Raw genomic sequence first — 15,463 nt, 5'->3', positions numbered from 1 at the left:
TTTTTTTTTTTTTTTTTTTTTTTTTTTTTGGAGGGGAGAAGGGGCATGTCACACTGTCTGGAGTGGTTCATGACTTTGAGTGCCGACCTGTCAATTAAACTTGGCTAGTTGGAAAATACCTGTCTGTGATGCTTTAAAGGGGCTAACATTTCTTGCTTTGGGGCTTTTCAGATCCTCCCACATCTCAGTGCTCTCCAGAGGAGTCTCTTCTTTACTCTCCCTGACCAGAACAATTAAAGGGTCAGTAAACGTTCCCTTATCAGCACAACAAATCATATTCACTCCCATCTCCGTTTTGTGGTAAGCTTTCTATCTATTGACACGTACAGTTTGTACAGCTTCCCTGCAGTGAGGCTTCTTGACAATCCTTCCCAACAATCGTGCATTTTGTTTTTCCTCACTAGAATCAGCACTAACACCAAATCACCAATATCACATGATCCTTCTTCAGCATGCCTATCATACCAAGCCTTCTGCGATTCCTGACTTCTTTCCAGGTTCTGCTGCAACAAACCCATCACAACTTGTAAATTCTCTTTAAAACGAGTGACGTACTCCCCTACAGGTTGTCTTAGCTCCTCAGCACTATGCTCCCAAGAGCCTCGAATTAAATCTAGGGGTCCCCTAACCTGTCTCCCATACAGGAGATCAAAGGGGGCAAGGCCAGAAGACTCTACAGGAACACTTTTGTATGCAAATAAGGGAGTAACACATCCCACTCCTTCTCTCACCTGGTGCCATACATTTTCAGTACAGCTTTCAAAGTTCCATTAAATCTCTCTACCAGACCATTAGTTTCTGGATGATAGGGGGCAGCCTTTGAATGATTCACTTCAAACAACTTCTTAAAGATAACAGACATGAAGTTGGCACCGTGGTCTGACAAGATGAAATTCAATAAGGACAAATGTAAAGTACTCCACTTAGGAAGGATCAATCAATTGCACACATACAAAATGGGAAGTGACTGCCTAGGAAGGAGTACTGCGGAAGGATTATAGTGGATAACAAGCTCAATATAAGTCAACAGTGTAATACTATTGCAAAAAGGGCCATCATTCTGGGATTGTTGTAAGCAAGACACAAGAAGTAATTCTTCCACTCTACTGTGCGAAGGCTCAGCTGCAGTATTGTGTCCAGTTCTGGGTGCCACACTTCAGGAAAGATGGACAAATTGAAGGAAGTCCAGAGGAAAGCAACAAAAATGATTAAAAGGTCTAAAAAACATGACCTATGAGGAAAGACTGAAAAAACTGGGTTCATGTATTCCAGAGAAGAAAAGACTGAGAGGGGACATAACAGTTTTCAAGTACATAAAAGGTTGTTACAAAGAGGAAAATGAAATATTGTTCTCCTTAACCTCTGAGGATAGGACAAGCAGCAATGTACTTAAATTGCAGGTTGGACATTAGGAAAAAACTTCCTGTCAGGGCAGTTAAGCACTGGAACAAATTGTCTAGGGAGATTGTGGAGTCTCCATCATTGGTAGTTTTTAAGAACACGTTAGACAAATACCTGTCAGAAGTGATCTAGTTATTACTTAGTCTTGCCTTCAGTGCAGAGGACTGGACTAGATAACCTAGTGAAGTCCCTTTCAGTCCTACATTTCTTGGATTCTAAGACAGTTTCCCTGGGAAAACCCACTTGCTAAAAATGGTGAAAAGGGCAGTGGCTACCATCTCAGCTTTGATATTAGATAATAGTGCGGCTTCAGGGTACCTGGTGGCAGAATCCACTACATCAAGTATATATTTCTTCCCAGTCCTGGAAGGTTTAGAGAGTGATACTACAATATCTACAGACAACCTGGCAAACACCTGTTTGATTATGGGCAATGGTTGTATAGCAGACTTGCAGGGTCCCTTTAATCTCTTACGCTTCTGACCATAGTCGCAACTCTTACAGTAATTTTTTATTGTCTCAACACGTGAGGGCAACACAAATTCCGTTTAAGCCTGTCACAGGTTCTTTCCACTCTTAAGTGTCCTGTATATGGACAATCATGAACTAGCTGCAGCAACTCTCCTCCGTATTTCTCAGGCACAACTACCTACTTGCAAACCTCACCAGCAAATCTCCTTCTACAAAAATCTACCTTTTCCTCCCCCCGCTGAGGTATTATTCTGAGCCACAACCTGCTCTTGGTCCAGAGAAGGGTCAGCTTCTTCAGCCTTCATAAACTCATTTTCAGCCTCGCTTAAGTTCAGAGCAGATTCTGGGCAAAGCAATGGCATTTTAAAATTTCTCCTCTGAAGACAAGTTATTACTTTCAACAGACAGAAGAACTGAGGGCATTCCCCCAGCCCCTTCCCATTCCTCCCTGCTTTGTCTGTGGACTGAGGAACACTCTTTCTGGCTGAAGGTTATAACATTAACCTGCTTAGACATGGCTAAAATGTTACTGCCTGTTAAAAGATTAGCAGGAAACAGATTCCTGATGCTACCGTGATATCAACCTTAAAATTCCCCTGCTCAAGGTGGATCTTAGCAAGAGGCACAGTCACAGAGAACTCAGTTAAAGCATTACATTTAAACTCTTAGAGGGAGTTTTGTTTTCCTCTCACCAAAGTCTCCTTAACCAAAGTGACTTGAGGATGCTGTGTCCCTCCAGCTCTTACAATCTATGACATTTACATTAGCATCCTTAGTATATTTTCCACTACCTTCCCAAGACTCAATTCTAAAATAGTTCACTGGCTCTTCCTCCTCCTCGACTGCTGTCCTTGGGACAATGGTCGTGGCATTAACACCAAAGGTTGGGAGTGTATATTGTGTGGGGGATCTTTAAGTTTTGAGTAACTTAGTTTTATATGGCTGGAGTGGCAAGGCATCTCCTCCACTTTGCCAGGCTCAGTGCTTCCCTCTCTGATGGGGAGTGCAGGGGAAGGAGGAGGAAGAGGAGGAGGCCTGGAGTAAATCAGCCACATGCTGGACGGTGTTTATTTCACCACTTGGGGTTTATTTCTCAATATTTTCCAGGTAGGTCTCGGGGCAGACCCAAGTACTCCTCCGCCAAACAAAAGAAAGAAATTCTTAACACAAAACAAAGGGGAATCTCTTTTATTATCCCCTCTCTGGGGAGGGGGTGTGTGGCCTTGTTATTGGCTCCATGGTGCCGGTCCTTCCCCTAAACAGGCAGTTAGAGTAGCTTTCCCTGTAGGGAGGAGAGCAGCCTCATACCCTGGAGAAGTCTTTCTCCCTACGCCCACTAGCCCTTCAGCAGCTTGCCTCTTCTTCTCTCTAACAAGTGCAGGGTTTTTTAAAGGTCTCAGCCAGCCCTTAACTGGACTGCCCCTAGCTGACGAGAGATAACCCCTTTTCAGCTTATAGGGAAAAGCGCTTTTATCATTCTAGGGCTAGTAGTCCTGCCTTCCACCATTCTCTTTGTAACTGTCCAGCCTAACTCCATCACACTGGGAGCCAAGCAGTGTGGCAGACTACCTGCCTTGCGTTAGCGTAAGGGCGGGTGAAAGTAAATTAAAGGACTTACTGGTACACCGGAGTCCTGAGCAGAGGGTGGGGCTTCAACCAGAAGGGGTGTGGCCTCAACTGGAAGGCGCAAGACCTTTAAATCCCTGGGCCCTTTAAATCAAGATTTAAAGGGCCCAGGGCTCCAGCTGCAGTAGCTGGGAGCCCCAGCCCCTTTAAACCACCCCTGGAGCTACCAGCTAAAGAGGCAGCTGGAAGCCCTGGGGCTTGGGGACAATTTAAAGGGCCCGGGGCTCTAGCCGTGGCCAGAGACCCAGGCCCTTTAAATCACCGATGGAGCCCTGGGGGCTCCCGGATGCTGCCGCAACCCTGGCACTCAGGGCTCTGGCAGAAATTTAAAGGCGGTAGTGGCAGCTGGGAGCCCCTGTCCCTTTAAATCACTGCCAGAGCCCACTGCCACTACGTCAGGGCTCCTGGAGCGGGGCTCAGGTGGTGATTTAAAGGGTCTGGGCTCCCCGCAGCAGCCAGAGCCCTGGACCCTTTAAATCACCACCTGAACCCCAGTGCCGGAGTCCCTGGGGTAGCAGCGGCAGCCAGGGGCTCCAGCAGTGATTTAAAGGGCCCTTTAAATCACCACCCAAGCTGCCTCCGCTACCCCGGGACTCTGGTGGAAATTTAAAGGGCCCAGAGCTCCAGTCACTTCTGGGAGCCCCAGGCCCTTTAAATCACCAGCCTGGGGAAGCCAGTCTGGTCCGGTTCAGCACGGCATACCAGCTTTTGCTGGTATGCCATAACAAACCGGATCGGCTTACTTTCACCTCTGGGTAAGAGTTTTAAAATCTGGGCTCCCTTAAGGATTTTTGTAATAAAGTTGGGGTTAGATTTATTTCTAGACTCCTCCACCCCCCTCTTAACCTGGGGGAAAAGGGGATTTCCCTTTCCTTGGGATTTGCCCCTACCCCTCTTGAAAAGTTCTGTAAAGATAGCTTCAGATGAGGAACTGAGAGCTTTGCGCATAAGTTTTGACTAGGCAGCAGGGAAAGGAATAGAAGTGGGGCACGAATACCTTCTGCCCCAGATGCCACAGCCACTGATTGCTACAGCTGAAGCTCCAGGCAACCCAGAAAGAACGTGAACACTGGAGACAGATGGTGGAATTGCAGATCAAGGAGAAGAAAGAAACCTAGGAGGTGGAGGAGGAAGCTCACCAAAGATGCATGGAACTAGAAGCTGAGAAGAGAGCACACCAGAAACAGAAGGATGCTCACATATCACAGCTCAAAAGTACTGGAGCAGCAAAAACAGCATCCTCAGCTAGTGAGTATACCGCTGCACAAGGAGAAAGCCTGCCCAATTTATCAAGAGACTGACTGTACAGAGGAGTGCCTGTCCACCTCTAAGGAACTGTATGATATCCACAAGATTCCAGAGGATAAGTGGATACCAATCCTCTTGACTAGAATAACTGGGGAGGCAAGACAAATTTTTAACGATACGGAGGAGGGTGATGCTAAGATGTATAAGAAATTTAAAGAAAATATATTGAAAAGGTTTAAGATTATACCTGAGTCCCATCAATTTGAAGTATAGGAATCTTAAAATGTTTGACAGTATAACTCATAGACTCATAGGTCAGAAGGGACCAATATGATCATCTAGTCTGACCTCCTGCACAAGGCAGGCCACAGAACCCTACCCATCCACTTTTATAACAACCCCTAACCCATGACTGAGTTATTGAAGTCCTCAAAATTGTGGTTTGAAGACCTCAAGCTGCAGAGAATCCACCAGCAAGCGACCCATGCCCCATGCTGCAGAGGAAGGCAAAAAACCTCCAGGGCCTCTGCCAATCCGCCCTGGAGGAAAATTCCTTCCCGACCCCAAATATGGCGATCAGCTAAACCCTGAGCATGTGGGCAAGACTCACCAGCCAGCACCCAGGAAAGAATTCTCTGCAGTAACTCAGTTCCATGTTGAATATGTGTATACAATGTGTAATTTTATGAAAAATGGGTAATAGGGTTGACTATGAAAAAACTCATCTGATGGTACAGGAGCAGTTGTTATGGGTAGTTACAGACGAGGTGAAGGCAGACATCCGTCACAACCTTCCATAGTTTTGGAGGCTGCAGAAATTTCTGATGAATATGTTGAGTCAAGGGGTGGAGCGTGGTAACATCTAGGTGATCTGGTCTGGTTTCCAGCTCTGAATTTGTCAGTACTCAGCTGACACCTACAGACTTGGAAACAGCTGGCCCTGGTTTGCCAGCATCACAGGGTACATTGGATGAATGAGGACAAAGTTGAGACTGCCTAACTGACCTTCACTTTGGACAAAGAATTTGCCCTTAAGTCTTCAGAAACGAAAAGCTATTGTAATAACCCAGCACACAACCCAGGCCAGGACAGAGAAAAAGAATTTACAGTAGAACCCCGTTTATCCGATCCTCCATTATCCAGCTTTCACAGAGGTCCAGAAGCACACACTCTCTCCTGTGGCTGCCAGATGGCGCTGCAGCATTGCATGTTCCCATTCTCCAGATTATCCAATCTGGTCCTGGTCCCAATTAGATTGGACAAATGGGGCTCTGCTGTATTTCTTTTTTCAAATGACCATTCCTACTTCTCAAAGGGCTTGGTAGTGTGAGTGTAGTCAGAGCCGCAGCGCTGGGAGAGAGTTCTCCCAGCGCTGCTTGTAAACCACATCCCTTACGGGTGTAGAGTGCAGCGCTGGGAGCCACGCTCCCAGCGCTGCCGCCCTGATTACACTGACACTTCACAGCGCTGTATCTTGCAGCGCTCAGGGGGGTATTCTTTCACACCCGAGTGCGAAAGTTGCAGCGCTGTAAAGTGCCAATGTAGCCAAGCCCAAAGTAAACAATGAGCTGGGCTAATCTGCACTTGCTGGAGAACGCATTGGGCACAATAACTAATTTATTCTGCCTTTTCTTCGCACCCCCCCCCAATCTTGCCATTCTACTGAGAAGTGAATTTCCCAGTTTTTAACTCACAGCTAAAAAGGTGATAATTGCAAAACTGAAGTGCAGTGATCCTAAAAATTTAGGGTCCAACCTTTATAGGATTAGAGGGCTCTCAAAGACCTGATCATGCAAGGTGGTGTTTAATGTTCAGCTCCTTTCCTCTCTTCATTCTTGGCGGCAGCTACTGTGGCATTTCACCTCTGTCTCCTTTCAAAGCCAAAGTAGATGCAGTCATACAGCTGGAACAATAGTCCTGTACGGAATCTTGATTTCTAATCTGCCAGTTCAGTCAATTTACTGCTGGCCAAAGGACTGTAGTAGCACAATGCTTTTCTTAGGCAAAATATGCCAGTATCAGCAACTGAAAATACTTACTTTCTTCATCAATTTTTAGCTCTTCGTTGTTTTTGATCTTCTCTGCAATCTCTTTTTCATTAAAGCCCTTGCTTGCCAAAAACTTTATTTTATACTCATCCCAAGACACATGGCCTGTAAGACAGAGACATCTCAGACATCACAAATAGTCTTAACATTTTAAAATCCGAACTTCTGGTCTTGTTTCTTTTGAAATCATCTGTTAAAACACTTCACACATCTGCAATCTGTAAGAACCACATCCATTCACATTTACTCACAATCACCCAACACTTGTAAATTTCACTGGGAGCAGTGATGTGGCAAAAATATCTCCCAACCAATCCTCCTCAAAGTGGACTAAGGTTCCTTTCCACAAGGGTAACGTCTGAAATGTTCCTATAGTTGTCCATTCTAAGGATCAAAATTATGTCTTTGGATGTCAATGAGAGCTCAGATGCATTATCAGGGGCAGAATTTGGTCCTTACGTTATCTGTAATGCGTAGGGCTGCCTAAGGATTCTATCTGACTCAATGACAACCATTTTAAATTTCTTGTTCCTTTTAAATCTTTTCTATTTCAAAACTAAACAGCTTCCCAGAGAGTGATCAAAGATTTAATAGCAACATTTGTCTGGTTAACTATACTGTTTTGCCTTACAGTGTTATCACTGAATCTGCTCTCTTGAAAGAAATCAAAGTAAATAAAACACCAACTCTAAGGCCCTGACAACCGTGGGGAAATTTTTTTTTAAATTTCCGACCGTTGCCATCACCAGCACATCTCAGCCAGCATTAGCAATGTTGGAAGCCTCAGTACTGATATGCATTTTTAAATACAGTCTATTAGACCTGCCCTGAGCAGGGTTACATGATATAAATGACATTAAAAGTGACTGTGGGAGCAAACAAGAGCTCCCAATATTACTAATGTTGGTAGAGCTGAACAAGAGATAGCAATCATAGAAAATATTCAGAAAGTTTCTCCTAGTGTAGTCTAGTCTTCAGAGGAAAAAAATCCTCTTCTGTCCTCCCCAATGAATCATATAAATGTAGGGATGAAACTGGTCTCGTGGACTTCAAAGGGACTAGGTCTAGGGTTTGGCCTATAATGAGTGCTTCAGAGCAACTAAATGTGCATTCCATAGTCAGTTTGACCTCTAGCTATAATGTTTTTAGATGCCCTAGAATGACTTTCACAAGATAAATGTTGCTCTCCTACCATCGCCATCAGGGTCCACAGCTCGGAAATGCATTTTGTTCTCTTCCACAGCTTCCTGGAAATGCTCTTCTGTCTTCTCCATGATCCAACGCTGCATCTCTTTAGCGCTTATTTTTTTGTCCCTATTAATATCTACCCTGTAGAGAAAGATATGAGAACAGTTAAGAGCCCCAAAATACCTCAAAACACAAGATGTGTCCCTTCACTGCCCATTAACAAGAACAGAAGACAGTTAAAACAGAAGTGAGATGGTTCAGTTTAGTTACAGAAAAAAAATCACATTGCTCACTACTTGAGTGATGTATTATTTAACACTGAGCCATTGACTGAACAGTAAACAGAGACAGCTATAAAGTTACCTGGGAAGTTAAAAATGGCTAAATGTGAAGTCTGAATAGATGAGTGCGCAGAATGAGACAAATTCCTTTAATAGGATCAGTTATTTTCATTTTAAGATTGTTCCTTTCACTGTTCAGGGTGGCCATTATGTTTTAAGTACGCCATGCTGTTTTCCTTCAGTTGCAGCAGCCAGCCTTTTCGCTCTTCTCAAATGAACAATGCTAGTGGGACTGCCCAGTGAAGTAAGGTGCTTAATTATCTTTCATTACCCTGTAAGTTGCTAACATCTACCCAACTTTTAAAAACAGCAAAGTTTGTTTTTTTAAGAAGGAAATCAAAGAAGTACACTGCATGGTCCATGCTATGTTAACTCCACTTTTCCTAAACTTAAGGTTAATTATTGTTTGTTTTTTCAACTTGCTTGCTATTGTAGACTCTCACTAGTGCAGATGTCTCAGCATCTTTTAATTCTTGCTTCCTTCTAGACCCTTTCTTCCTCTCTGTTCACCTCAATATCTCAATTCAGTGTACTTCCAAGCTTGTCTCCTGCTGTCTTTCAGGATCTAGCACTCTTCCCCCATCCTTTTTTTATTATTAAATACATAAACTTTCCCTCATTTACTGGGAAGACAAGATGCCCCTTATGCTTAACCATTTATTAGAAAAAACTATAGTCATTAAGAGAAAGAAAATAAAGTGAAAAACCTTGGTGCATGGGCCTCCAGAAAGGTTTCTCAATTCCTTTAATGCTATTGTTGTAACCTTAAAAGATACCTAAAACACCTTCTAATGATTATTTTTATCCCTTGATCTGTGAAGAAGACCATTGTTTCTACATGTTTATAGGATGGTTGACTGAAAAGTGATCTTATAAAAGTTAAAGCTGAGGTAATGGACATCTGCTCCCTGTGAGTCTCGCCAGTCAGATCTGCTTTCCTTTTTTTAGGACAAAGACAAGATATTTCTATGTTCAGTACTGCTCAGGTGCAGAACCATAACCTATATTACATTCTGTCTCATTGACCAAACTGCAAGATATGTGCTAATTGTAAAGTCTGTTGGCAATGATGGATAAAAGAGCAAGAAGTTTGATCAACAGTTAAAATAAATAATATTTCAGTTGAGCAAATTTAATACATCATGAAATGAGAATAAGTATGATCACCCACATGTCATTTTAGAGTCCCTTTTCTGAACACAACATCAATAATCCAAATGTAAGTGAGCATCAAAAACAGAAAAGACATTTTGTTGACATTTAAGAACCTATTTAAAGTATACCAAAACCACCCATGTTAAAATTTTAAGAAGTGCATACAGGCACAGGCTTCACTTCATCTTTTTATCCGTTTGCATCACTATCTTAAGACTTTCAAAATTTTACCATTGAAACTTAGGCTATTTAATACGTTCCTCCACCTTTAAATGTCAACTCAAATGTTACAGTTAGAACAACCCAAACATCTGATCTTTTTAAATGTTCATCTGTATTAAAAAAAGTGCAACATTAAAGTTTTTAAATACTGTATTGTTTTCTCACAATGTAAGTACATGCACACATGGAATATCAGACTCACTGTGGCAAGCAGTAGTTTACAGCAGACAATAGTAAAATATGTTCGTTCATCACACTTGTACATACATTATAGTTAGCTATCCGAGTAATGATATTTGGGATATTTTGGTACTGAATAAGTAACAAAATGGCAACAGAAAGTGTTGTCCTTAACTTTGACACCTCTCAATTGCATTAGACCAGATCAGATGAGAAGCCTACAGTCACCACACATGACCTCTATCCGCTACAGAAATTTAATAATGGCTCCCAAATAAGACTGTCCATTTAGTGATTGTAAAAAGGCAGTCTTCTTGCATTTGCCTCTATCTAATAGTCCATTGACCCATTCCTCAGTTCTCTATATGGCATTGCTTTTATTCACCACTGTGTTCCCAAGAATCATCCAAATGTATTGATTCAATGAATTGATACAACCAGTGGTAAGGCTGGCCATAATCCTTTTGATATCTCTGAAGTATCACATTTTTTAGGCAACCAGTGCACTTACAACTGTACAGAACAAGACATGGTCTTTGCTCTGAGCTTACAATCTAAGAGGCAGAATGGGCTATCAAAATAATAGTGTGTAGAGATATCTTATTTAGAATGGACTATTGAAAAAGATTCCCAATAATAGTAATAAAAAGTTAGCTACTGAGTAACATGAGGCTAAGGCTGTACAAACAAAGCTGACAAATGAAGCTAGTACAGCCTACAATTCCTGAATATTTAAGTAATAGGGAAAGTTTTGCTAAGAGATCTGAGAAGACAGCAAAGTGTTCAGCTAAAGGGGAAAAAATCCAGCAGTTAGTTCAGAAATACTGTATATTCCACAGAACTGTAGTCTACATGATCTTAGAGACTTTGAGCTTCCATGTAAAGTGAACAAAATATACAGAAGAAATACAGCTCAGCATAGACATTCCTCAGTTGTCTCTGGCTGAAAAATGCCTGATGCAGGATGATAATCTTTCAACACTTTGCCATGCATCAGCTCTGATAAGTACATTGGTTCCTCTTGTTCAAGAAATACCATTAATATTACAGCAAAAATTGATGTGGCATTTCATAAATTCTGTAGAAATCTCTCCAAGGAATTGTTTCCAGAATAAGAAGTCAGACTGAAACAGCCTTCCTCTGACAATAATCCTTTCTGAGTTCTCAACAACATAAAATACAAGATAAATATTACATTATAGTTCACTAAACTGTGTGCTTTTTCCACAAGAAAATTACAGATTTCCAAAAATAGATGGTAGCTGCTGCAATATGTGACAACTGTGCCATGGTCTGAATGCATTTTAGTGACATCCAGTGTAATTCACAAAAACTGTTACAAAATACCATTACACTTAATAAGCAAGTAAATCCAGTTAAGATTAGTACTCTTCACTGGTGGCAATAAGTTTAGGTATAACAGGGATATTCAGGGAGTACAAGTGTATTATATTTCATTATCTATGCACAGCAAAAATAGTTAAGAAATATTAGTATTAATGTTTATATCAGGCCTTTAAAGATAAACAAGGTATTTCTGTTAAAAGGAACAAATGTGGCCTTATTACAGGTGTTCCATAGGAGAAGGCTTACTTATAGAAATCCAGTTTATTTATAATGAATCAAGCACAGTATTGACCAAAGTACCAAAACCAGCCGCCCAACTGACAGTTATCCAATGGCCTACATGAAATGAGCTTAGTGATCTCAGCCTATTTTCCACCCGGCAGGAGTCCACATCACAAACCACCACAACTGGACCTTTGTGGCAACCTCAGCAGACAGGTCAATGACTGAAAGGAGATTGAACTCCCTTCTTGGAGCTAGAGTCCATTTCCCACATCAGGTTTCCAGGCATAGCCATTTGGGGAAGACTGTACTGCTCCTGCTCATGCTGTATATATTAAGATTGTCAAGCTAGCAATTTCCATTAGCTCTAAATATACTATTTGTTTAGGAAAAAGACTATTCCCGTTGCATACAGATAATGAAAACCAGACTCAAAAGGTAATATTTAATAATGAGAACAATGTAATTTATTTACAATTAAAGTGATATACAAGAGCATGCTAGATTACTTTTTAAAATCTCTAGATGCAGCACACTTTAAAAATGCACAGATCATGACAAATAGGACACAACTATCAAGATAGGTAAGGTTTTTAGCTGAAAAACCCATCAAATTTAAAAATCTAACTTTATAACAACAAGCAAGCTAACATGTCCCCTGAGCTTCATTCCACTTCCAGTATAATTGTTCAAATCTACCACTGCATGGCTATAGTCTCAACATCTGCCTTCCCCCACAAAAGGATAGGTGATGGCATTATAAATGAAAATTGCACTTAGGTATACCGGATGTACTTCAACATTATCCCCAAATTATGTCCCTTTTAACTACTACATTAAAATACTCCATTGGTTTTGCCAATCCCCAACATAACCACTCCCCTACTTCTATTCTGAGCGATAAGAATAATGGACCTCAAATGCTATAAGAGCTTACAAACATCACTAAAGTTCAGCCTCTTCCCTTTCAGTGCTTGTTAAGAACCCCATGTGCTCTGCCTCAAGGACTGAGCTCAGGAGTTCCACAGGAGAAAGAGGGAAACAACCTTACCCCTACACATGCTGGAAGCAGACAGGATGTATGTTTTCTGGCTACGGACCCCATGAATGATTAGTCAAGGACTGGCATTCAGTTCCCAAATGTGTGCGCTTATAAGGGGCAAGAGATATAAGCAAAATATGAACAATTAAAAGCTGAATACTCACTTTTCAGACGTACACAGTGGTAGGTCCATTACCACACACACATCCTGACAGGAAACCACATGTACTACATTACTGAAATGGAATTACTAAACTCAAAACAACAAAACAGATTTAATTAACCAAGAAAGCCCACCCTTTACAGCTGAGACTTGTGGTTTGAATTCTTTTAGAGTGGTAGCCGTGTTAGTCTGTATCAGCAAAAAGAACGAGGAGCACTTGTGGCACCTTAGAGACTAACAAATTTATTTGGGCATGCATCCGATGAAGTGGGTTTTAGCCCATGAAAGCTTATGCCCAAATAAATTTGTTAGTCTCTTTAAGGTGCCGCAAGTAATCCTGTTCTTTTTGGTTTGAATTCTGGCATCCAGTCTAGTGTATGGTAATTCATGGTATGGCCACACATTGAATACTGAATATCTTTACACACTTCTTGGCCCACCAAGTGCCCAAATACTCACCTTCTTACATAAAGATAAAAAGATAAGCAGATAAGATCATCATAACATAAGAACATATGTTTATATGTTATGTTCTTATGATATACATCAGGAATTTCTGCATAAAGTGATCATTTTTGGCCAAGAATTCAATGACAGATGTCTTGTCAAAATTAGCCCTTATCTCAGTGTACTTCCAGCAGGAAACAATTCAGGGGACTTTTTTGTTGTTGTTTTTGGTTTTAGAGACAGATAAACATGGAGGTTTTTTTTGCATTGACCCACAAATTTCAATTTAGCATGCTTTTCCTATAACAAGTTTTTTGTTTTTGTTTTTGTTTTTGTTTTTTTGCAAAAAGACTTCATTAAACATCCAGGTTTCAGACTTTATGAAAATACCTCAAGTCTTTACAACAGGCAAGTTACTGTTTAAATCAATTAGCCCATTGGCATGTCTGAATCTTGAAGATCATACCCTCTCAGTTAATTCCCCTGTGGAACCTGAAAGTTCTTTAACTTCCTTTTTAAACATAATAAAAATAAATTTGCTCCTATCACTGGGAGAAACTGAAGTTTACTGCCTCTCCCTGCTTTCTCTCTCAGTAATTAGACAGAGAATGAAGAGAGTCTTAAAAAAAAAAAAAAAGTGAATCTGGTACTAAGGTATTAATGTCCTCATACACCCCAAAAACACTGCCACCTCCCCCCCAGCGTCTCCACCGAAAGTACTGGAACAGTCTGTTTTTAATATGTATTTAGTCACTACATTGAGAATGACTTTGTGCTAGAGCAAAATCTTGTCTCCACTAAGTAAGAGTAGCCTTACAAACAGAAGCCAAGACTGTTATGACAAGTAACTTACTCTCTTCACTTACACAATCTTATCTATTCCAGGCTTTCTATAATCTCTGAAAAGAAAAAAAAGTTTATGAATACAATTCAAAGAAACCTAAACTGTATAGCAAGGAACATAGCCTTAGAAAACTGTACAGGCTAATATGAGCAGAGGACTAGTTAAAATGCAATGCGACAAAAAAGGCTGTGCTGCATTGAACACAGGACTTATCACCATATTTTGTCTAGCTCATCCCCATCATTTTTAAATTTTACGTAATGCATGACTGCTGGAACACCTACAACAGTGAGACATTGCATGCGCATGTATTCTAAGTTCCTAGGTCTAGTTTCTTATAGATGATCGATGTGCAAAATCTAATTATGTTATAAAATTTGTATTTTTCAGATCTGAAAGTTACATTAAGTTCCAGTTAGAAATATTCAGCACATTACATCAATGGGCTTACCCCACAAGACAAACTGCATTTGATCAAAAACACATTAACGTATATACTCATTAATAAGCTGAATATTTTTGGTAAAAAGGTGTTGCATCAAAGAGTGGGGGTTGGCTTATAAACGGGTCTACACCAAAATTTGATGATTTTAAACTCTATGGAATCAATGAATATCTAATACAGGATCGGCAATCTTTGGCACGCAGCCCACCGGTTTGTTTATCTGCAGTGCCTGCAGGTTTCGCCGATAGCGGCTCCCACTGGCTGCAGTTCTCCGCTCTAAGCAAATGGGGGTGGCAGGAAGTGGCGGCCAGCACATCCCTCGGTCCGCGCTGCTTACCGCTGGCCCCATTGGCCTGGAACGGCAAACCGCGGCCAGTGGGCGCTGTGATCGGCCAAACCTGCAGGCATGGCAGGTAAACAAACTGGCCTGGTCCGCCAGGGTGCTTACCCTGGTGGGCCACATGCCAAAAGTTGCCAATCTCTGATCTAATACATTGTAGTTTTGTTTACCTTGAGCATCTGCAGGCATGGAGCCCCTCAGCTCCTTGTGGCCACAGTTCACCTTCCTGCAGTTCCCACTGGCGGGGAACCCAACCCACCAGCGGCTTACCCTGATGGCCCGGGAGCCAAAGTTTTCCAATCCCTGAAATATTGGGTCGGCTTATGAAAAGGTCATACAGCTTTTGCTATTTTTACCTATCCATTTTGGGTATAAACAGACGAGCTAATGAACGAGTATATACGGTAATTACTGACCATAAAAATGTCAGCTATTATTTTGTATGAAAGAAAGGCTGCATTCCTAATTAACTTAATCAAGAACACTTTGGCTGAGAAGAGTGATACCAGAGAATAACAAACAAGGCTAACCAAATCTTCTGGTATGGGAAAGAGCAGGTAGAACATGAAAATATAACCAATGCTTATTTTAATATATTTAAGAAGAGTTAGCTGCAGAACACAGCTGACAGATCTATTTTGGGCACAGTTTACTCTAAACACCAGTCAATTCAAAGGGCTTTAGTTGTACTTTGCTAAATATAAAAAATTCCAGGCTCAAAGTTGAAGAAAAA

General features: G+C 41.4%; 1 protein-coding gene across 1 annotated transcript in view; it reads right to left on the bottom strand.

Moving 5' to 3' along the window:
* Positions 1-15,463, bottom strand: part of SDF4 (stromal cell derived factor 4) — a 46,935-nt gene that overhangs the window by 23,048 nt on the left and 8,424 nt on the right. Inside the window, exons 3-4 of the mRNA XM_032779987.2 lie at positions 7,987-8,123; positions 6,786-6,899 (exon numbers count right to left, since the gene is read on the bottom strand). Coding sequence (XP_032635878.1) covers positions 6,786-6,899; positions 7,987-8,123 — 251 coding nt within the window. The remainder of the gene's footprint in view (positions 1-6,785; positions 6,900-7,986; positions 8,124-15,463) is intronic.

This window comes from Chelonoidis abingdonii, chromosome 23 (assembly GCF_003597395.2).
Source record: "Chelonoidis abingdonii isolate Lonesome George chromosome 23, CheloAbing_2.0, whole genome shotgun sequence".
In the NCBI taxonomy this organism is placed as follows: domain Eukaryota; kingdom Metazoa; phylum Chordata; order Testudines; family Testudinidae; genus Chelonoidis; species Chelonoidis abingdonii.
The sequence above is the reverse complement of the archived record's forward strand: the minus strand, read 5'-3'. Positions and strand labels throughout refer to the sequence as shown.